This window comes from Dendropsophus ebraccatus, chromosome 3 (assembly GCF_027789765.1).
Source record: "Dendropsophus ebraccatus isolate aDenEbr1 chromosome 3, aDenEbr1.pat, whole genome shotgun sequence".
NCBI classification, from domain to species: domain Eukaryota; kingdom Metazoa; phylum Chordata; class Amphibia; order Anura; family Hylidae; genus Dendropsophus; species Dendropsophus ebraccatus.
Window position 1 is genome coordinate 88,857,446 of NC_091456.1, and position 25,097 is coordinate 88,882,542.

Genomic DNA, 25,097 nt, shown 5'->3' on the forward strand with positions numbered 1-25,097 from the left:
TTAAAGTGACACTGTCATCCCCTTTTCGCATTATGACTGCTCTACACAGGTGTAAAGGGTACATTTAGCTGTTTTCATACCCCATTTTATATCATACGTCATGCTGCTTGTTCCAGTAAAAAGTGATCTTTGATCATCTGGGATTGGGATACCTGGGCGGGGCTTCAAGGTCGAAGCGTCACTTAGCAACGCCCACAGCACCACTTAGCCATGCCTCTTTTGTGATGTAATCACTGCATAGGCCGCGCCCCCTCAGCAGCCATTGGAAGGGCCGGCCCAAAGGTCTAGGCCCCACCCCCACTAGATTGGCCCACACCAATGGCCGCTGAGGGGCGTGGCCTATGTGGCAATGACGTCACAGAAGGGGCGTGGCCAATTGGCGGTTCCTTTACTGGAACAAGCAACATGACGTATGATATAAAATGAGGTATGAAAACGGCTAAATTTACCCATTACACCTGTGTAGAGAAGTCATAATGCAAAAAGGGGATGACAGTGTCACTTTAAAGTCTCTCCATTTTACTTTTATTCTTTAGCAAAACACAACAAAAAAATAAAAAATCAATGGAGTACTCAAGAGTCTCCATTGACACATTGCCCCCCCCCCAAAAAAAAAATAAAAAAAAAATATGAATATGCAAAAAAAGGGTCTGCCTGTGAGGAATTTTCAAGGAATTTTCTTACCTTGATCCTTTGCGCCGTTTTCATGAACTTTGTGGTTCATTAGATATGTAAATGAGTTTGGTGTACTGGCCTGTTTTTCCTAATGAATATTGGGGGGCCCTCTGGTGCTCATCACTGCAGAGTGCTGGATAAATATATTCATTAGGAGGGGTGGGCCAGCCAGGGGTGTGTCCTGTGTCCTGAGGGTGGTAGCCCCACTCCCAGTGCACCAAATGCCTAATTTACAAATTTAATATATTATTAGTTCCCGAAAATGGTGCACAGGATCAAGGTAAGAAAATGACTTATATCTTCAGCTTCCCATGTGCTATGGGGACATATCAGCAAGTTATATGCTTCTAACCTGCTGATAGTTTCCCTTCAAATTTTTCCATGGACTTTTACCATAGATAAGATAAGGACCAGGCATGACTTTAGTCTGTAGGGTGAGGCCCCAGTAGGAAATGTTTGAGCAGTCCTGGACCTTTATGACAAAAATGGCTAGATTCAAAGTCTAGTTTATGCTGATATCCTCTGTGTTCATTTGTCACGGTGAAAGTGCAGTCCAATATGCAGTCATCATGTTGTAGAAAGGAGAAGCTGTGCAGAATAATATATAGTTTTGTGGGAAAAGTTCAAAGATGATGTGTCATTTATTCATGCAAATCTTGAATCTTTCTGGGATTGGTAGTCAAGTGGGTGGCCCTACTTAGTGATTAATTGCTCTCTTTATATGCACACTTACACACATAAGGGGAGATTTATCAAAGTGGTGTAAAGTAGAATTGTCTTAGTTGCCCCTAGCAACCAATCAGATTACACCTTTCATTGAAAGGTGGAAAGGTGGAATCTGATTGGTTGCTAGGGGCAACTGAGCCAATTCTACTTTACACCAGTTTGATAAATCTCCCCCATAGTTGTCAGTCTTTTAGTAGGATTGGCCACATGACTATTTAGCCCAGAATCAACAGAGATTTATATAAATAAATGACAAATTATCCTGGGGCATTTCCTATAAAACTATATACCAAAATGCTCAGTTCTAGTTGCTTTGTAACATAAACCTGCAGATTGGACTGCAATTTCTGTGTCACAAGTTCCCTTTAACCCCTTAGTGACCGCCGATACGGCTTTTTACGGTGGTCACTAAGGGTCCTTATTCTGCTGCCATTAGCTTTTTACGGCTATTGCAGAGAATAAGGCTGCGGGGCCGGGACGGCCCCCACCCCATCCCCCCAGCTAGCTGAGGGGTTGGGGCAGTGTGTGTGGTCCGTCCTGCCCCCCCCCCTAACCGACGATCGCCGCTAATAACGTTATAGCGGCGGCCGTCAGTAAAGGGGATTACCGGTGCCGCCGTTGCCTTTCATCTCCCCCCGCGGGGGTAGATGAAATAAGTGTCCCCCAGACCTCAGATCAGCCCCCCCTAGTAGGGCGATCACTAACCCCCCTCCCCCGGCGGCCATCATTTCCAAGATGGCCGCTGCCATCGCTGTGAACCGACTAATGTCTGTTCACAGCGATGGAAAAGTTAAAATGAATGAAAGCCCCATGCTCTCCGCCACCGGAGGTAGCGGAGAGCATGGGGCAGTCATCGGGACCCCCTTGTGGGGTCCCGGTACAAGCGATCAGCGGTATATACTATATACCGCTGATCGCTTGTACCATGTGCTCCCGGCACTTTTTATCCCCTGTCACCATGAATGATAAAAAGTGATGTCCCCCCACCCCCCAAGTCACCGCCCACCCCCCCTGTCACCCCCGTCCCCCAGTCACCCCCCCTACCCCTTATACGTTACCTGATCCTGGAGCTCCTTCCTCTTCGGCATCCTGGCTGGTTATGAAGTGCGCATGCGCTCCACAACCAGCCAACTCTGAAAATTTAAAGTGACAGAGACCAATTTGGTCTCTGTCACTGAACTATGATTACTGTGATAGAAAATATCACTTTAATCATAGTAATATAGTGAAAATGAATGTAGAAAGTACAAAAAGTGACAAACATACAAAAAAATAAAACATACACTTTTTATTATAGTAATAATTGCAGTTTACTCCCAAATTACCCCTAACCCCCCCCCAGATTACCCGTAACCACTGCACGTTGCCCATAACAACCGCACGTTGCCCGTAACCACCGCACGTTGCCCGTAACCACCGCACGTTGACCGTAACCACCGCACGTTGACCATAACCACCCCAAATTGCCAGTGACCCCCTCCAGATTGTGTGTAACCACCCCAAATTACATGTACCCACCCCAGATTACCTATAAGCACTTCAGTTTATCAGTAACAATCCCAGATTGTCTGTAACCCTTCCAGGTTGCACATAACCCCCCCAGGTTCCCCGTAATCACGCCAGATTACATGTAACCCCCCCAGATTGCACGTAACCACCACACGTCGCCTCTGACCACGCCACGTCGCCTCTGACCACCACACGTCGCCTCTGACCACGCCACGGCGCCTCAGACCACCCCAAATTGCCAATGACCCCCTCCAGATTGCGGTGCCCATGCCAGATTACAGGTACCCATCCCAGATTGCCTATAAGAACTTCAGTTTATCCGTAACCACCCCACATTGCCCGTAACCACCCCACGTTGCCCGTAACCACCCCAGATTGTCTGTAAGCACTGCAGGTTGCCCGTTACCACCCCACGTTGCCAGTATCCACCCCAGATTGTCTGTAAGTACTGCAGGTTGCCCGTAACCACCCCAGATTGTCTGTAAGCACTACAGGTTGCCGTAACCACCCCATGTTGCCCGTATCCACCCCAGATTGTCTGTAAGCACTGCAGGTTGCCCGTAACCACCCCACATTGCCCGTAACCACCCCAGATTGTCTGTAAGCACAGCAGGTTGCCCGTAACCAGCCCACGTTGCCCGTAACCAGCTCACGTTGCCTGTAACCACCCCACGTTGCCGTAACCACAGCAGGTTGCCCGTGACCACAGCAGGTTGCCCGTGACCACCACACGTTGCCCATAACCACCACACGTTGGCCGTAACCACCCCACGTTGCCTGTAACCACCCCAGGTTGCTGTAACCACAGCAGGTTGCCCGTGACCACCCCATTTTGTCTGTAACCACCCCAGATTACCTGTAACCACCTCAGGTTGCCCATAACCACCCCAGACTGTCCGTAACCACCCCACATTACCTGTAATCTCATTTTATTTTATTTTATTTTAGTAACTGCGCTATTCTAATAACCATTACTAGCTGTGGTTTTGCTCCAGTAAATTGGCGCTCCTTCCCTTCTGAGCCCTGCTGTGTGCCCATACAGTGGTTTATGCCCACATATGAGGTACCGTTTTACTCAGAAGAACCTGCGTTACAGATTTTTGGGTACGTTTTCTCTCCTGTTCCTCGTCAAATTGAGAAATTTCAAACTAAACCAACATATTATTGGAAAAATTCGAGTTTTTCATTTTTACTGGCCAATTTTGAATACTTTCCTCTAATACCTGTGGGGTAAAAATGGTCACCACACCCCAAGATGAATTCTTTGAGGGGTGCACTTTCCAAAATGGGGTGACTTTTGGGGGGAATCTATTCTGCTGACACTACAGGGGTTATGCAAACGCACCTGGCGCTCAGAAACTTCTTCAGAAAAATCTGCACTGAAAATGCTAATTGGCGCTCCTTCTCTTCTGAGCCCGGCTGTGTGCCCATGCAGTGGTTTATGCCCACATATCGGGTACCGTTCTACTCAGGAGAACCTGCTTTACATATATTGGGGTGACATTTCTCTCCTGTTCCTCGTGAAATTAAGAAATTTCTAACTAAAGGAACATATTATTGGAAAAATTCGAGTTTTTCATTTTTACTGTCTACTTTTGAATACTTTCCTCTAATACCTGTGAGGTCAAAATGCTCACCACACCCCAAAATGAATTCTTTGAGGGGTGCTCTTTCCAAAATGGAGTGACTTATTGGGAGATTTTACTCTGCGGACACTACAGGGGCACTGCAAACGCACCTGGCGCTCGGAAACTTCTTCAGCAAAATCTGCATTGAAATAGCTAATTGGCGCTCCTTTCCTTCTGAGCCCTCCTGTGTGCCCATGCAGTGGTTTATGCCCACATATGAGGTACCTTTTCACTCAGGAGAACCTGCGTTACAAATTTTGGGGTACTTTTTTTCTCTTGTTCCTCATAAAATTGAGAAAAATATTATTGGAAAAAGAAGAAACTTCTTCAGCAAAATTTGCATTGGAAAAGCTAATTGGCGCTCCTTCCCTTCTGAGCCCCGCTGTATGCCCATACAGTGGTTTACGCCCACACATGGGGTACCGTTGTACTCAAGAGAACCTGCATTACAAATTTTGGGGTGCTTTTTCTCTCATGTTTCTTTTGAAAATGAGAAACTTTAATCTAAATATATATATATTATTGGAAAATTTTAATTTTCCATTTTTTTACTGCCTAATTGTGAATACTTTCCTCCAGCCCCTGTAGGGTTAAAATGCTCATTATACCCCTAGATTAATTCTTTAAGGTGTCTAGTTTCCAAAATGGGGTCACTTATGGGGGTTTTCAGGATACCAGACTTCTAAATCCATTTAAAAAAAGAACTGGTCCCTAAAAAAATCAGTTTTGGAAACTTTCACGAAAATGTGATAATTTGCTGATAAATTTCTAAGCCCCATAACACCCTAAAAAAGTAAAATATGTTTACCAATTTATGCCAGAATAAAGAAGACATATTGGTAATGTGACTTAGTAACTAATTTATGTGCTACGACGTTCTTTTTTTAGAAGCAGAGAATTTTAAAGTTCATAAAATGCTAATTTTTTTAATTTTTCATGATATTTTGATGTTTTTCACAAAAAACACACAAAGTAGTGACCAAATTTTGCCACTAACATAAAGTGCCATATGTGACGAAAAAACACTCTCAGAATCGCTAGCATACATTAAAGCATCACTAAGCTATAAGAGCATGAAGTGAGACTTCAGATTTTGAAAAATTTGCCTGGTTATTAAGGCCCAAACTTGCTGCAGCACGAAGGGGTTAAAGCAAACAATAACACTGTTGAATTTTCAAGCTAGTTATATTCTGCCCAAGTTCAGCACGACCAAATAAACTACAGGACAGTAATAGTTACATTTATATGTATTGGCATTCTGAATTTAAGCATGTTGATGTGTTTCATTTAGACTGTCAACAATAAATTGGAATTTCATAGCTCATTATTTGGATAAATATTAATTACAGTGGAACCCTGTCTTAGTTTACTAAATAATATGGTACTGTAATCAGGGATGTCAGTAAAAAAAATGAATGCAATTACAAAATGAATTGATTTCCTAATCAACATGCCACATTACAGCCTTATGTCTCGAATTCTTTGGAAAGTTCAAATTTGGACTTTGTAAATTCTGACCTGTTCATTGAAAGGTTTTAGGCACATATTCAGGTGACATCTTCTCTGATCAGAATTGTTAATTTTTGTTTTCTTCTCCATCCATCTCAGACTGTAATGTAGATTTCTTCCAGTCACCTCTCAACTACTAGAGTTTGCGGCCGAGATATCTTTGGAGCCTTAACCTGTACAAGTTCCAAGTATTCTCAAACATTGCCACCATGTATCATTAAATTGAAATTTTCTGCACACACCTGTTTTACCACTACTTTGTTAAGTGCTGGTACACCTCCCAATCTTTACTTACTTTCCTGCAAAGATGACATGCCTGATACTGTGCAGCTAATTACGGTCCTTAGCAGAAGATGGCAAGAGACCCAGAAGCCAGTGATTGGCTGCCTGGTATTCAGATATGTCATCTCTCCAGGGATGAACAAAGGTTGAGTAAAAGTCATTACTCCCCTATTGTATTCTACCACCATACCCTAATAATCTGTGTCACCAAGCCCTAATAAACCGCACAACCATGCCCCTAATAAACTGTACCACCATGCCCTAATGATCAGTGTCACTATGTCCTAATAAACTGCATCCCCAAACCCCTAATTCCCTGTAATACTGTGTCCCTTCACCCCCAATCATCAGTGGAGCAGCTTTGTTAATTCTGAAAGCAAGTATGCAAGTTGCAGTAAGTGCCTGGCACATATGGTATTCCTCAGTAAGGTGCATGTCTGTCATTTTCAGTCAATATCAAGAGGACTTTGCCAGATTAGTTTGGTAAGATTGAATAAGGTTAATGTGACAATCCAGACTCATCCAGAGATCTATACGCTGAAATGGGACATAGCACCAGACCTATGGAGGATCCTGCCTAGATGCTATCTCAAATTGTTATGCATTATTTGATCCAGCACAACCACATTGGATGGAAGCAGTGCCAGATTACCAGGCATAGGTGAACCCATTCAATAATTTTACAGGTTTGTCAACAAAACAGCAAATTGCACCACACAAAGCCTCTGATGAGCCTATTATACAAATGCAGATCAACTCTGCCTAACTGTGTAAAAGAAATTGTATCCCGAGAAGATGGCCTGTATTCTGCCTTTTTTCTGTTAATTTCATCATGTGAGTTAGTATTGAAATGCTCTCACCTGAAATTACACCATGGTTGCCATTTATGAAGTCCGGCGTTTTTTACACCAGGCGTACAAATGTCCCCCCAGCTCCGGAGCTCAGAGGATTTATGTAGAGGTGCATTGCCTCTACATAAATCCTGTGTGTACGGAGCCCTACGCCAGCTCTGAGCTGGCATAGGTTTCAGTATAATTTTTCCCCCGGAAAAATGATAAATGCGGCACACGCAGAGGCCGCACTCCCTCTGCATGCTACCGCACCCCCGTAACACCCCCTCTCCGCCCCACTGGCGAAGGTGGTGCACATCACCCTATGCAAAAAAAATATTCGCAAATAGACCATTTGCGAAAAATTTTTCACCGATCGGGCCCATCTCCACCTAAAAAAGGCATTTTCGCCTTTTAATAAATTTCCCCCTATGTGTCTACATGACAATAGGTCATTGAAATATGAAAATAACCTTAACCAAATGATAGTTATCTGAAATTTGACATTCTAGGGTTATGTTCCCACTATGGGAATGTGCCAGTCGGGAAAGGCGGCCATCTATTGATAATGAAGGCTGCAAATAATGATCATGGTCATAATTTGCCTTTTCCCTCTATATGAAGGCACCTTCCTAAAATGGGATCATAGCCTAAAGCTGTTTAAAACCTTATAAGTAAATAGCATTGTCAGAAGAGGGAAATGGATACCATTGGATTGATCCATATCTGTAAGGGTGACTACATTCCAAGCAGGTCCATTTTCCTAGAACCTACAAATGGCTGTCAGGGAGGTCAATGTAAAATGAGATTAGATAGAACTTGCTTTCTATGACTACTTCTGATTAATTGCAAGCACTTTCACATGTTTATACGTTTATGATGTGATAGCAATAAGAAACTCCATCATTCAGTTTCACAGGCTGGCAGTACATCTATCAGAATGACATCACATACATGTCATATGTCATTTTAAGTGTGGGCTTTATATTTATTTCAAATGGACGTGTATTTATTTAACACTTTAAAATGTTTCATGTGCCTAGTCCTTTAAGAGACCATTCCTTGCTTAAAGTCTGCTATAATTTTACTTTTTGCAGGTACTATGAAACTGGGAGCATTAAACCGGGAGTTATTGGAGGATCAAAACCAAAGGTTGCAACACCCAAAGTAGTAGAAAAAATAGCAGAATACAAGAGACAAAACCCTACTATGTTTGCATGGGAAATCAGGGACAGACTTTTAGCAGAACGAGTGTGCGACAATGACACAGTACCCAGTGTCAGCTCCATAAACAGGTAAATGTACAGTGTCCTATTCTCCTACTTTTTTTTTACCATTATGTATGCAGGGCAATAATAGTGTACACATACAGCCCTCAATTGTAATAAAATACAAGTATATCTCAATAAATTAGAATATCATCAAAAAGTAATTTTTTCCAGTAATTCAATTTAAAAAGTGAAACCGCTATATAGAGTCCTTACACGCAGAGTGAACTTTTTCTAGTGTTTATTTCTGTTGATGATTATGGCTTACAGCCAAGGACAACCCCAAATTCATTCAGAAAATTAGAATTATTAACTCAAAACACATTTTTTCATCTCCGTTTAAAATGACGTTGTCATTTTGAGTCTAAAATAACGGACATTATTTAGCTGCCTGACCTCCCCCAGTGCACTGACTGGGTGTTTGCACATTATTCTAGTTTGGTTACCTATCGGCCGTTGGATGGGGCTTAAAGGACAACTCCGGCGGGACCCCCCCCCCCAAAAAAAAAACACAGACACACACAGACACCATACTCACCATCCCTCCGGTGACGATCGCCACTCCATTCGCCCGCCGTCCGCCTCACCGTCACCTGCGTCCGCCGTCCAGCGATGTCTCTTCCTTCCGGGTCCATGAGAGAGAAAAGGCTGCCAGTGCGCTTGCGCACCGGCAGCCTTTTCATTGGCTGGAGCGCATCACATGGCTTCCAGCAAGCTCAGCCAATCAGGGCTGAGCAAGCTGGAAGCCATGTGATGCGCTCCAGCCAATGAAAAGGCTGCTGGTGCGCATGTGCACCAGCAGCCTTTTCTCTCCCATTCACTCTCAATGAAGACGCCGAAGAGGAAGAAGACCCGGACCGCCCCCCCAGCTCTGACGTCACCCGACACCAGAGAAGAGGACCGTGACGACCGTAATAGGTAATGTATACATTCTTTAACTTCCAGGGTGGGGGGTCGGGGGTCGGAAAGTGGGGGAAGGGGGCCAGACCGGGTATTTAACCACATTACTAAGTTATATAACTTTGTAATGTGTGTTAAATAAGCCAAAAAATTTTTTCGCTGGAGTTGTCCTTTAATTGAAAAGTCCATTGAATTTAATAGTAAAAACAGAGACAGAATGGTGACAAAAGGAAAACTGTGTGTGAACTACTAATAAAAAACATCTGCTGTTTGCAAAAGACGTCCGAAAATAATGTTCATGTTCATTATTTTGACGTCCGCGGCAAAAACGTGTTTTTCAATTTACTGTGTGCATTGGATGTCCGTCCTCCTGTAGACTTCAATGCATTGCCATTGCTGTCAGTTAAACCGCGGCAAAAACGGGCATTTTTTTAAATAGCGAAATCGGATGTTTTTTCTCCATTTTTGACGTTGTGTGAACATAGCCTTACTCTGGTTCAGTAGGCAACACAATCCTGGGGAAGACTGCTGACGAGACAGATGTCCAGAAGGCAGTCATTGACAAACTTCACAAGGAGGGTAAGCCAAAAAAGTTCATTGCTAAAGAAGCTGGCTGTTCTCAGAGTGCTGTATCAAAGCATATTAATGGAACGTTGAGGGTATGGATGGGAATCTATGGGGTATTGTCAAGAGGAAGATGAATGACAGATGAAGGCTGCTATCGAAGCAACCTGGTCTTCCATTACACTTCTGCAGTGCCACAGGCTGATCACCTCCATGCCGCGCCACATTGATGCAGTCATTCAAGGAAAAGGAGCCCCGACCACGTATTAAGTACATTTACTGCAGATACTTTTATTTGGCCAACATTTCTGCGGTAATTTTGTTTTTTTTACAGTTGGTTTTATATAATAATTTTCTGAGATATAGGGTTTTCCTTAGCTGTATAATCATCATCAACATTAACAGAAATATACACTAGAAAAAGTTCACTCTGTTTGTAATGACTATATATAATATGGCTGTCACATGTTTTAAATTAAATTACTAAAAAAACCTTTTTGATAATTTTCTAATTTATTGAGATACACTTGCAGTAGGATCCCTAGGAGAAATTTAAAGTTGGCTACATTTTACCCATTCCACTAGGGTAAAATGTAGATCTGGGGAATCTGTCAGCTGCAATTCAGCTTACAAACTTCTGACACTATGAGGCAGCTTTTATATGACACGTGATACCTTTTATACATCCATCTGTGCTTCCAAAAAATGCTTTACTTATTTTCCTGTGCACAGTGTCAAAGAGAATTTCTCAAGCCTTTGAAGTGCTAAGGATTGTAACGCCTCTTTAATCCCCCTACCATACCTCACACTGCGTGTGACTGCTTCTAGCTGAGTCCCAAGCTTTAAGAAGGGATAGGAATAGGAGTGTGAAGACATCCTAGCTTGCACTTCATAGGCTTGGGAATGCCTCTTTGACACTTAACCTCAGACAATAAAACACTTTTGTACAGTACATTATGGAGCCACAGATGGATATATGAAGGGTACTATGTGTCTCCATGACCTAAAAGCTATCTAACAATGTCAGCAGTTTGGCCCCTGAATTGCAGCTGACAAATTCTCTTTAAATGGGTTGGTGATCTACTGCCAGAGTATCTTAAAGCGTAACTGTCATTTCAGGGTCATTTTTCTGAAAACATTAAATATCAATAGTACAAGCGATTTTAAGAAACTCTGTAATAGGTTTTATGTACTAAAAAAGTTTCCTTCTAGACTGAAAAAGCAATCTCCCAGCCTCCCCCCTCACTTCAAATAAAGCAGGATTTCTGTCTCAATTATGTGGCTATGGAGAGGGGAGGGGCTGTTAGGAGTGACTGAGCACGGAGGATTTCTGCAAAGCACAACACCATGCAATCTTCTGTCAGTAAGTTCATAGATAAGCACTGACCTTTCTGACACCTGAATTTAGCGTTTTAGGTGCCCAGACAGTCTACAAACAGCTGACCTTCATGTCACCTCTTCCTGCTCCCTCATCTCCCTCAGCCCCTCCCCCCTTCATAGGCTTACAATGGAGAGAGCAGAGCCCGTCTTCACTGGCTTCTCTGTAATGAAGACGTGTTTGCCTGATAATGCACAGATAAGAAGTCAGGGGGGGGAGGCTGGGAGATTGCTTCTTGAGTACAGAAGGAGGCTTTTTTGGCTGATGAAACCTATTACAGAGTTTCTTAAAATCGCTTATACTACTGATTTCTGCAATAAAAAAAAACATGACAGTTATGCTTTAAATATTGACTTTGGAGTACAGGATGACTTTTGTCACCTACCAGACAGCTGTCCTCCCAATGCCAGAATGTGGCCATCTCCCTATTTGTTCTACCAATCAGGGTCGATCAGGGTCTAATCTACTTATGAATCAGGGTCTAGACCCTGACCAATAAAACTTTTTACACATCCCTAGAACATCAAGGAAAGAAGATTTACCAGCATCCAGTAGTTCACAAAATCTTAAAAAAGGCTTTACTGCATATCTGGGAACAACCGATGTTTCGACTACAGTCTGGTCTTTATCGTTAAAAACCCTGAATTTCCCATAGAAAATAATGGCCCATTGCAAATAATGGCCTTTAACCACTCTAACCACTAACAGCCATTCACAGCACATATGCAAATAGCTGAAATATAGCAGCCAATAGGAACTCTAAGGTCTCGTCAGGCAATGTATCACACCATCCACAGTCACATGTCCACTATTGGCCAATAGAAGATGTAATGTATGGAAGGTCCTTAACGATTTTGTCTCACTGACATGAGCAATGATCTTTACCATTATAAGTACCCAGATCGCTCTTAAAGGGACCCAAGTCGCTCTTAAAGGGACCCAAGTCGCTCTTAAAGGGACGGGAGCCATGACACTCTTAAAGGGACCCAAGTCATTCTTAAAGGGACTCAAGTCGCTCTTAAAGGGGCGGGACCCAAGTCGCTCTTAAAGGGAAGGGACCCAAGTCGCTCTTAAAGGGACGGGACCCAATTCGCTCTTAAATGGTCCCATGTAGCTCTTAAAGAGATCCAAGTAGCTCTTAAAGGGATGGGACCCAAGTTGCTCTTAAACGGACGGGATGCATGTTGCTCTTAAAGGGACCCAAGTCACTGCAAAAGGTATGGGACCCATGTCGCTCTTAAAGAGACCCATGTCGCTAGAGCGACCTGGGTCCCTTTAAGAGCGACTCGGGTCCTTTTAAAAGCGACCTGGGTCCCATTATGAGCGACCTGGGTCCCTTTAAGAGCGACCTGGGTCCCTTTAAGAGCGACCTGGGTCCCTTTAAGAGCGACCTGGGTCCGTTTAAGAGCGAAATATGTCCCTTTAAGAGTGAAATATGTCCCTTTAGGAGCGACCTGGGTCCCTTTAAGAGCGAAATGGGTCCCTTTAAGAGCGACCTAGGTCCCTTTAAGAGCGGCCTGGATCCCTTTAAGAGCGAAATATGTTCTTTTTAAGAGCAAAATGGGTCCTTTTAAGAGCGACCTGGGTCCCTTTAAGAGCGAAATATGTCCCTTTAAGAGCAAAATGGGTCCCTTTAAGAGCGACCTGGGTCCCTTTAAGAGCGAAATATGTCCCTTTTAAGAGCAAAATGGGTCCCTTTAAGAGCAACCTGGGTCCCTTTAAGAGCGACCTGGGTCTCTTCAAGAGCGATCTGGGTCCCTTTAATAGCAACCTGGGTCCCTTTAAGAGCGATCTGGGTCCCTTTAAGAGTGAAATGGGTCCCTTTAAAAAAAAACCTGGGTCCCTTTAAGAGCGAAATGGGTCCCTTTAAGAGCGAAATGGGTCCTTTTAAGGGTGACCTGGGTCCCTTTAAGAGCGAACTGGGTCCCTTTAAGAGTGAACTGGGTCCCTTTAAGAGTGAAATGGGTCCCTTTAAGTGCGACCTGGGTCCCTTTAAGTGCGACCTTGGTCCCTTTAAGAGCGACCTAGGTCTCTTTAAGAGCGACCTGGGTCCCTTTAAAAGTGACCTGGGTCCCTTTAAGAGCAACCTGGGTCCCTTTAAGAGCGACCTGGGTCCCTTTAAGAACGAAATATGTTCCTATAAGAGTGAAATGGGTCCCTTTAAGAGTGAAATTGGTCTTTTTAAGAGCGACCTGGGTCCCTTTAAGAGCGAACTGGGTACCTGTAAGAGCAACCTGGGTCCCTTTAAGTGCGACCTGGGTCCCTTTAAGAGCGACCTGGGTCCTTTCAAGAGCGAAATGGGTCCCTTTAAGAGCAACCTGGGTCCCTTTAAGAGCGACCTGGGTCCCTTTAGGAGTGACCTGGGTCCCTTTAAGAGCGACCTGGGTCCCTTTAAGAGCGACCTGGGTCCCTTTAAGAGCGACCTTGGTCCCTTTAAGAGCAACCTGGGTCCCTTTAAGAGCGAAATGGGTCCCTTTAAGAACGAAATATGTCCCTTTAAGAGAGAAATGGTTCTCTTTAAGAGCAAAATGGGTCTCTTTAAGAGCCACCTGGGTCCCTTTAAGAGCCACCTGGGTCCCATTAAGAACGAAGGGACCCAGTTCGCTCCTAAAGAGCCAAGTTGCTCTTAAATGGATGGGACCCAAGTCGCTCTTAAACGACGGCACCCACGATTAAAGTTTCTCTTAAAAGGAAGTCACTGGTAAAGGGGCGCTCTGGAAGTCACTGGTAAAGGGGCGTTCTGCAAGTCACTGGTAAAGGGGCGCTCTTTTCAAGCACTATGTTTTTTCCTGGAAATGCAAATCTAGTTATAGGTCAAATCACTTTTCCTGCTGCCAATATTTCTCTATAAAAATGCACTTTGAAAAGCAAAATGCATAAAAACTGTATAAGATGTGAACTGACCTCAACCCATTTTAGTCTAACTAGTTGATCTGACTGCACTCGACCACCAACAGCCTAATCAGCCGATCAACTGCACTGATGAGGCTCTTGTTTCTCTACAAGCCAGAGAATTGATGGAAAATGTAGGTAGTATTAGGAAATCATTTCAGAAGGCAAATACAAACCAATATGTCCCTTTAAGAGCAAAATGGGTCCCTTTAAGAGCGACCTGGGTCCCTTTAAGAGCGAAATATGTCCCTTTTAAGAGCAAAATGGGTCCCTTTAAGAGCAACCTGGGTCCCTTTAAGAGCGACCTGGGTCTCTTCAAGAGCGATCTGGGTCCCTTTAATAGCAACCTGGGTCCCTTTAAGAGCGATCTGGGTCCCTTTAAGAGTGAAATGGGTCCCTTTAAAAAAAAACCTGGGTCCCTTTAAGAGCGAAATGGGTCCCTTTAAGAGCGAAATGGGTCCTTTTAAGGGCGACCTGGGTCCCTTTAAGAGCGAACTGGGTCCCTTTAAGAGTGAACTGGGTCCCTTTAAGAGTGAAATGGGTCCCTTTAAGTGCGACCTGGGTCCCTTTAAGTGCGACCTTGGTCCCTTTAAAAGCGACCTAGGTCTCTTTAAGAGCGACCTGGGTCCCTTTAAAAGTGACCTGGGTCCCTTTAAGAGCAACCTGGGTCCCTTTAAGAGCGACCTGGGTCCCTTTAAGAACGAAATATGTTCCTATAAGAGTGAAATGGGTCCCTTTAAGAGTGAAATTGGTCTTTTTAAGAGCGACCTGGGTCCCTTTAAGAGCGAACTGGGTACCTGTAAGAGCAACCTGGGTCCCTTTAAGTGCGACCTGGGTCCCTTTAAGAGCGACCTGGGTCCTTTCAAGAGCGAAATGGGTCCCTTTAAGAGCAACCTGGGTCCCTTTAAGAGCGACCTGGGTCCCTTTAGGAGCGACCTGGGTCCCTTTAAGAGCGACCTGGGTCCCTTTAAGAGCGACCTGGGTCCCTTTAAGAGCGACCTTGGTCCCTTTAAGAGCAACCTGGGTCCCTTTAAGAGCGAAATGGGTCCCTTTAAGAACGAAATATGTCCCTTTAAGAGAGAAATGGTTCTCTTTAAGAGCAAAATGGGTCTCTTTAAGAGCCACCTGGGTCCCTTTAAGAGCCACCTGGGTCCCATTAAGAACGAAGGGACCCAGTTCGCTCCTAAAGAGCCAAGTTGCTCTTAAATGGATGGGACCCAAGTCGCTCTTAAACGACGGCACCCACGATTAAAGTTTCTCTTAAAAGGAAGTCACTGGTAAAGGGGCGCTCTGGAAGTCACTGGTAAAGGGGCGTTCTGCAAGTCACTGGTAAAGGAGCGCTCTTTTCAAGCAATATGTTTTTTCCTGGAAATGCAAATCTAGTTATAGGTCAAATCACTTTTCCTGCTGCCAATATTTCTCTATAAAAATGCACTTTGAAAAGCAAAATGCATAAAAACTGTATAAGATGTGAACTGACCTCAACCCATTTTAGTCTAACTAGTTGATCTGACTGCACTCGACCACCAACAGCCTAATCAGCCGATCAACTGCACTGATGAGGCTCTTGTTTCTCTACAAGCCAGAGAATTGATGGAAAATGTAGGTAGTATTAGGAAATCATTTCAGAAGGCAAATACAAACCAATGCTACATCAGCTAAAATACGTAAGCACACATTCCCTAATAATAGCCTATGCTGCACAGTATAACAATATAAGCAGATACCCTTTTATGAGTTAGGTGCCTCACACTGCCCCCATATAGTAATTAGATCCCTCACACTGCCCCCATATAGTAATTAGATCCCACACACTGCCCCCATATAGTAGTTAGGTTTCCCTTACTGCCCCATAAAATTGTTAGGCCCTTCAAACTGCCCATATAACAGTTAGGCCCCTCACACTGCCCCCATATAGTTGTAAGGCCTCACACTCCGAAAAGTAGTTTAAAGCTGTGTCCCAGATCTCCTACCTTCCCTATACCTTCCCCTGTGGGCCCAGTTGTGGTTGCACCCCCTGTAACTGTTAAGCTCCTGGATTTGTTTGTGGCTTCTGTCCCCATCATCCCCAAGGTATTTTGGGTAATGGGGGAATTGCTATTAATGAAATTGCCTAATTACTAGAGATGAGCGAACCGGGTTCGGGTTTGAGTCTATCCGAACCCGAACGTTCGGCATTTGATTAGCTGCGGCTGCTGAACTTGGATAAAGCCCTAAGGTTGTCTGGAAGACATGGATACAGCCAATGACTATATCCATGATTTCCACATAGCCTTAGGGCTTTATCCAACTTCAGCAGCAACCGCTAATCAAATGCCAAAAGTTTGGGTTCGGATCGACTCGAGCATGCTCCAGGTTCACTCATCTCTAGTAATTACCTAATAATCAAGGAAAACAAAGATGGATTTAGAAAGCCTGAGCCTAATTTTGGCATCAGGCTACATACACTTTAACAGCCACCATTTTTTTGTGCCAATTCATCTAAAATGAAAACTATAGTAACTATGCCATACACCTTGATTAAAAATGTCCTGTTATTTTATTTATATACCCCCTATGCAATCCTATTAGACAACAAACAAGCCCTGTAGCATCTAATCCTGCAGCTACACCTTCTTCTTAAGCTGGCCATACACACAAGATGGCCAGACCCTTATTTGGTGGCGTGCAAGCTGCAAGCTGTTTTCAATTTAGTAAACCTCTATCAGATATGTCCAGAAATCAAAAGTATCAGGCTGCTAGAATCCAACCGACCAACACTTATCTCTTCAGTCATATATATATGATATTTAAAATTAAAATCTATTAAAAAGTTGCTTTATTTTTTCATGTTATGCACATTGCCTAATGCCAGAAACTTAGCCTAAGTTTTTTGTCAGGAATTGAAATAATTCAATTTTCCGTGTGGCAGAGTAAACTCTAATGCAAAAAGTTTATTTTATTTAGACATTTTATGCAATACTTTTAGCGTTTTCCCAAAAAAGAGACTAAGCTTTTAAGCTATTTTTTTTACTGATCTTATTTGTTGTACGTAATTACCATGGTATTAACACTAGAGGGAGACCTTGCTGGGGACCACTTTTCATTATAAAAATAAAAAACACCAAAAAAGTATAAATATTCACTTTGTCTTAGTTAATTAGCATATTGTATAAATAGTGTATCTTATTTTCATATAAATGTTGCTAAGTCTAAAGGATGCATAAAATCACTGACTTACCCACACATGACTGGTTTTCAAACCAATTTCTAGGCTGATTTTTATAGTTTCACTGCATCAAGGATCTAGACATACTCAGTGCATGTAATGTTTTGCAAAATGCTTCAGCGGAACTAACTTCTGAATTGATTGTACAGTATGTGTTACCTACTGACAGAACTGCAGAAACACATTGCACAATTCTTTAGATACACATTTTACAGCTTTTGGTAATACAGACAATTATCATATTTTGTAACCTGATGCAAAATGTCTTTAGTCCATTTCTTTTTATTGCATCTCTTAAAAGCCAGATACAGAGTCAGGCTATGTTCACACAAAGTAAGTTCTGTGGGAATCACGGCCATTGTTACAACGGCTGCGATTCCCACGGAACTCACGTCGTGCTCCCTTCTGAGGGAATCCCGGCTGGAGTGTATACACATAGTATACACTCCGGCCGGGATCCCTAGCAGCACCGTAGAAAACTGACAGTCAGTGCACACTATGGAGGATGTGGATGGGTCACTGAACGGCCGGTCTCTTATGTTGTGTGAACATAGCCTAAGGCCGGGTTCACACACAGTAAGACACTGGCCATTCTGTCACCTGGCCGTGTCAGTACCTGCCGGATGAACTTCATTTCTGTTGAATTAGGATGCGCGCGCATTCGGGTGCGCCTGCATCCCAATTCACCATAGCACACAATGGAAAATGCGGCTGTAGCTGCACTTTCTATTGTGTGAACTGATAGTTCTGTGCGGCCGTGTCTTTCCTCTGTCAGTCTTTCCTGCGGCCGCTAGGAATCCCAGAGGGAGTGTATACTACAGAGTGTACTACAGAGTGTACAGAGGGAGTGTATGTGTATGTGTATACACTCAAGCAGGGATTCCATTTAAATGAATGCAACGTAACAACGGCCGTGATTAATTCAAAATATACGTTGTGTGAACATATCCTAAACATGTAACCGTTTTTTGGGGGGACAATGTGTAACATAGAAAATGTTGCTGTGTGTCAGGGGCTAGCTTTCCACCACAAATGCCCCCTGGGTTCGCCTGTAGGATTAAGGGCTAAGGTCAATATCAGGCACCCCTGCCACCACTACAAACACTACAACCTGTCAGCTCTGTATACTGTGGTCCACAACCCTTGTGGGGCTCCAAGGAGACACATAAACAATGACAGAAAAGGTATAACCCTCTTAAAAAAAACAAACAAAACATTACAACGTGGCTTAATTTTAACAAAAATATTTACAAGAGGTTACACACAAAAGTGTCCATTGTAAACAGCCAGATTCTTGATTAGTAGATGCGATAGTTGGATTGATTCTCTTGCGCTCATGTTTGATAGGTTACTCATTTTGTGGTGTGGTAGTAGAATACTCCTGATTAGGTCTAAACTTTCAGAAAAATATTTCTAGAGCTCTGGTGCCCAATTAAAAATGTAATTCTTCCCAGCTTCTTGATCCTAAACAGGAGACCCAAAGACAGATCCCAAAAGAAAGGCTGTGTTTATACTGTATGTATTGCATATTGGGTGGTGAAACTGTACAGTCATTGGGACTGTGCATTAGTAAAAAAGACCATATCATTAAGAAGAGAACAGAGAAGAATCCATTGCCCCCTAGTGTTACTGGGCAACAGTGCTCATCATCAAATATAATCCACTGCTGGGTAGGAGTGCTTGTTGTTTTCATAGGTAACCTGTTAAGAGACAATTAAAACACTGTGGTAAATTGGCCCCACCGTGTGTGTGTGTGAGTGTGTACGTGTCTGAGGCAGGGTAAATTAGCTTGTGAGTCCCACTGATGTGAATGGTGACAATATGTGCAGAGCGTTGTGGTAGACATTGGAACTATATAGGCAGCAATAAAAAAAAATAGTAAAAATGGAAGATTAATAAACCAAATAGTTTCTTCTTCTTTGGGGATGGGTTTACATGTAGAACATGCTCAAAAATCTACAGTGGAAAATGCACAACTAATCGTGATTTTGTTGCTCCTTTTCATGTCGAAAACAGACGATCTTGTAAAACAAATTGCACCTACACTTGAGCGCCCATTGCCACTTCTTTGTTCCCCTGCCAGTCCCCTGACTGGAGTGTGCAGAGGCTTGTGGGGAACCAGAGAGCTTCAGGGGTTATAAGTATAGTTTTATCTGAGTAGCATCATATAGACTTGTAGATTTTGCTGGTGATCCATGGGTAATTTCCAACTGCATCATATGGGTTTTGCTGTAGATTTTGACTTCCCCATTGATATTGCAACAAGGAAAATTACAATAAATATGCACCAGAAATTGACATTCTGCCCATTATAAAACGTATAAAACAAAACAATTTCTGAATGAAAAGTTTCTGCAAGGTGTGGAAGAAATCACACACCAATGGAATTACTAGAATGAAAATCTGTAGGATTTCGCGTGAATGTAGCCTACAATGTTTTGTTATATTTTGACATTGAATCAAGTATTTAATTTAGTATTATCTTTTCATCTGAATACAGGATCATCCGAACAAAAGTTCAGCAGCCCACAAACCAGCAAGTTCCACCTTCAAACCACAGCATAGGTAAGGAACCTCTAAGGGAAAGATCTGTGAAAAGCTTTAATGATTGGTATGGATAGATCAGTTTCCATAAAACACTGCTGCACACCCATTCTTCAGAAATCAAACTCCTTTGTCATCCTCCGGGGGATGAACATGGTAAATTAATTTTATAAATACTGTTAAAGGGTTTTGTGTTTTACTGATTATTATGATAAATAGATTTTACCCTGGGACAGAAAATTGAAGTCTACACCAAAAACGCTAACGGGGGACCATGGTACGTCGGATAATTAAAGTAATAAATCAAAAAATAGATACTTATTCATAACATTTTATGCATCATTAGCCAGTAACTAGTTTAAATACGTTCCTTTCCCCTCGCCATCATTTATTCATTCCGATTCTTTATGCAGTTACACTCATGAGTAGAGAGGTGGGAAAAGTTTTCTAACATTTTTAAGATAAAACTGTTGTTAGGATTGTTTGTGTGACGGTTTAATTGATGTGCTAACTTCAGGGTGAACACCAGAAAGTTATTATAAAAGTTGTTAACAGTCATGTTATGTGTCATAGAAAACAACGCTGCAAAGAAACAACATGTTACAATAAAAAAGAAGGCAATACGCGGAAATTGAAGCTTCTAATATAAATGTATAAAGAAGTGTAGTAGAAGAGTAGTTTCATAATTTCTTTATAGGGAAATATAATTATACAAAAGCTGTGCTTAACAGCAGCCCATTAGTAGAGCAGGGCAATGGAAGAAGAATAGATGATCCACTTGGGATTTCTCTGTTGGAACCTTGTTGATGACCTCAGGTACTGGGGTGGGTCTACTAATTTTCCTGCAATTTAAAATAATCCTGAAATCTTGCGATTTCCATTCTGGCCACTAGGCCTGAAACTGAGCTGAGACATCCTGCTCTATAAAGATGATTTTGCAGCAGCGGCCTGCTTATCAACACAGACAAGATTATGGGTATAGGTGACACTGTTATAAAGATAAGAGGTACACACAATAGCTGTTGCTTAAGGTACACTGTTAAAGTACAATCCAACAAACAAACCAAACATTGTATACCTATACAAAGAAGCTGCAAATGTATACTTTATTGGTTACAAAGATAGGGGACACACACTTAAAAACATTTTAAAAATACAAAGTATAACATGTGGAAAACAGTATTCTCTATTCTCCCCTGAACCCCATCTTCATAATATACAAATAAAAAATATACAAATAGTACCAAACTATTTAAGACATGATGCAAGAAAAAAAATCACATGTGAAAATTCTGATACAAATACAAAGTGCACTTTTCTAAAGTGACAGTGATATAATTAAAGTGCTAAGTAGCATTTTCATGTATCACCCATAATGAGAGGGTGGTCAACCAGGAGCAGGGGTCTCCAACCTCCACGCATTCTGTCACAGCTGACTTCCTCAGGAGTGTAGGGATGCCAAGAATAAAGGGGTTTATATGTCCCAATCCTACATATACCATAATCTACACATGTTTATATCATAAAAGTTCTAAGGCAGGATACACGACTTACCATAGCCTAAAGGGTCCCACAAAACATGGCCACCAGGGCTTTTAAGAAAGTGTCATGAGCATGCGCTAAAAGTTGAAAAGTAACTTAAAGTCATAATTTAAGCATGGTCACATGCTAAATGTAACTGTGCATGCTAGCGTAAAATTGCTTCCAAGAGGAGCCCATGAGTAATAGACATACAAATGGGGGAAAGATCAGAAGCAACGTGAGATAATATTACTTTACTGAAAGAGTAGTGGATACTTGGAACAAAATTCCAGCAGATGTGGTTGGTAAATCTACAATAACAGAATTTAAACATGCCTGGGATAAACATATATCTATCCTAAGATAATAAGAAGGGAAATACTAAAAGGGCAGACTAGATGGACCAGGTGGTCTTTTTCTGCCAACAATCTTTCATGATTTAAATACATATTTCCCCTCTTCCTGTAGAATGACCTCCATAAAGGTCTCTGGCCATGCACAGAAACCTTTCACATTCATCTGATTGGGACAAGTCCTGTCTGTTGTTGCCTATAGTCCATGGGGCTTGCTGTAAAGCATATCTTTAAATGCTGTTAAAACAGCTCAGTTAAGATAGCAGCTCCCATAATACAAATAAATAAAAACAAAACAAATAAAAATAAAATAAATAAATAAATACAGTTACAGGAACATGTTTCAGTACCTGGCTCTGATCAGTAAAAAAGAAAAACCTTTCAATAACTATGCTCATTTTCTTTTTAGCTTGGTGATCTGGGTGATGCTGCCATAGAAGTGAATAGAAATGTACATTTTCATGTTATGTTCTTTTTGTCTGCAGTACCTATGGCAGTACCTTTGTCAACATTAGGTCAGGGATTCCGAGATCAGGTTCAGACCCCGCTGATGCAATTTTCTGGCATATTTTAATCATAGAATCACAGCTTTGCAGTAGAAATTCATTCAATTCTGGGAGCTTCACGTTAAATTGGTTTACAATGGGTGAACTTGTGCATCACCTAGATTGTGTTTTACTCTTTGTTAATATGATGTTACTGTTCTTGAAAATTCATGCAGTCATGCAGTTCATGCTATATCGTCTGTCCTGCAGCTCCCTTCTCAGATATGAAGTTGTACCGCTGCTAATAACATAAAATTGGATAACAAAATGTCAGATCCTGAACTGCTTAGGCTGGGTTCACACTGCGTTTTTGTAATCCGTTTTGATTTGTATTTTTTTTTTTTATAATGGAAGTCAATGAAAAAACGTATCAAAACGGATGCACACAAATGCATACGTTTTTACATCCGTTTTTTTTGCAAAAATGGATGGAAAAAAAAAACCAGATTGCAAAAATGTAGTGTGAACCCAGCCTAAGACTATGTAGTTTATTCCCCAAGTGCTTTACCACTTTAACCATGAGTATGTGGAAATAAAGATGGCTGACCAGTGGAATGCCTGCATATATGCACATGATACCAAAGCCATTGCCTTGCCAGCAATTATATTTAGTATTACTGCATAGCATGTATTAGCCTCTGTATTAGGCATGTATGAGGAGACGGACAGCATTTATTGATATGTAAGCTGTTTCTTTAAACAAATCAGTTTTAAACACAGTTTACTGCGGCAAGAGAATGAATGCGAGATTAAGCAGCTTGGCCCAGATATTCTCTTAACTTTACACCTCTTTATAGATGCAAATTGATGATCACACATCAGTACAATGCAGTCTTGTCTCGGTAATCCTTCTTAAAAGGGTTTCCCCAAAAGGATGTAGGATTTATACCTTCATCCTATTTAACATTCTGTGTTGTGCCAAAGACTTATTTGCTGCTCCCTTTGGAGACGTACCAGGGTCAGCAATGAGGAGTTTTATACAAAGGGTTCACTGAAGCAATACTTTAGTTAGTTATCCCTCCGACTCAAAGATCTGCTCACAAGAGGAAAATAGCATTTGTTGCTCCTTTCTAAATTCCACCTGCTAGCTTTCCATATAGTGTTTACTGATGGAAGATCTCTTCTATTTCCAACACCAACCTGTAATACATCTATTTGTGTAGCTTTTCAGGCACAGGCTCATAGTGGTAGGTATATGGTGTGCAGGGTGTATATGGTGTACAGTGCTTTAGTTACGTACAACTTCCAATCTTGTGTGTTGTATTGCATGATGTTAAAGGGGAACCCTACACACATACACACATTTAGCGGTCCACACACCATAATATAAATGGATGGTTAGACAGCTAAATGACGTCTGTTCAGACTCAAAATAATGGACGTAATTTTAAACAGAGTGAAAAAACGTTGAATGAACATAGCCTTTATATGTTTTTATTCACCTGTTAACACATTTGTTTTTTAAATTTTCAATCACAAATATGGTCATGTTTAACTTTTATTTTATTGTGTGTAAACATTGCCTACAGGGGTTTCTAGGCAGAACCCATTAAAGGCCTATCCGAAGGACTGGTAGGGGTACCTAATGTCAGTACCCTGCTAATCAATTGTTTTGCACAGCTATAAGGCCCAGATGGCCTGATGCTTTAGCTCCGTACAGAGTTTAGTGATGGTATCTGCATCCTTCCAGTGAATTAAAACATTGCGTGGTCATTTGATGCCTACATAGCTCCCCTGATGAGCCATATGTCTGTGTATTCGTGTATCACATTACTAGGGCAGATTTTCATCTATTGAATGTAACCAAGGAAGGTTGCGATTTACTAATACCTAGCAGAAATCTTAAAAACTATAAGGCATTGATCTAAAAAATCGATTAAAGTCGCAAACCTTTTTAATCCCTTCCAACATGCCCTTGCCTATGTATTGGACAGAGAGGACTCAGTATTTGAATTCACTTCATTTGCGGTAGGTAACAGCTGTATTTAACAGTCGGCACAAGCTGGCAGCTGCCAAGATAAGACGTCAGACGTCAAATACTTTGGGCCCTAAATGCCATAGTCAATAATAACATCTAGAGACATCTAGGAGGTTATTTGAACCCCCCCCCCTCAGAATATAATATTATTTATCCCACACAACAAAACACAGAAAACAACAACAACAACAAAAGAGCTCAGGACCAGAATAGCATTTACTGGCCCCCTAACATAACAAAGTCTCAGCTGTTCACAGGTAAGTTAAAAAAAAAACTCCATCCAACCCAAAGTTGTATCAATAAAACTACAGGTCATCATGCAAAAAAACGAGCCCTGTGCCAGCAGGTTATATGGGTCAGAATATGTGACGAAAAGATTCTTTTTTGTAATGTGTATTATTTTTTGTAATAGTAAAACCTAACAACTATTTAAGTTGGTATCCCTGTAGTGACCCTCATTTACTACATGACAAAAGGCATAAACATGAAACCCCTAAAATTTGCTGAATTGCATTGTATTTGTAATTTCACACACAAATATGTTTTTTGTTTTTAGTTTTGCTTTACATTTTATTATAATATAAAGAGTACCATTAAAAAGTAGAGTTGTTCCCACAAAAAACAATCCTTTATGACTTTGATAGATCTGGATAAATGAGGCTATGTTTACAAACAGTATTTTGTTCAGTATTTCGGTCAGTATATTGGTCATAATGTTTAACCAAAACCAAGAGTGAAAGTAAGAAAAAATATGATTTGCACCTTTTGGCTGTGTTCCCGCAATGCT

The 25,097-nt window shown here is 41.8% G+C and overlaps 1 protein-coding gene across 3 annotated transcripts in view; it reads left to right on the forward strand.

Moving 5' to 3' along the window:
• Positions 1 to 8,282: 8,282 nt before the first annotated feature.
• The window catches only part of PAX5 (paired box 5), a 155,149-nt gene continuing 138,334 nt past the window's right edge, over positions 8,283 to 25,097 (forward strand). For all 3 annotated transcript variants that reach the window (XM_069964369.1, XM_069964370.1, XM_069964371.1), the window contains exons 1-2: positions 8,283 to 8,454; positions 19,870 to 19,934. In XM_069964369.1, coding sequence (XP_069820470.1) covers positions 8,369 to 8,454; positions 19,870 to 19,934 — 151 coding nt within the window. In that variant the 5' untranslated portion in view covers positions 8,283 to 8,368. The remainder of the gene's footprint in view (positions 8,455 to 19,869; positions 19,935 to 25,097) is intronic.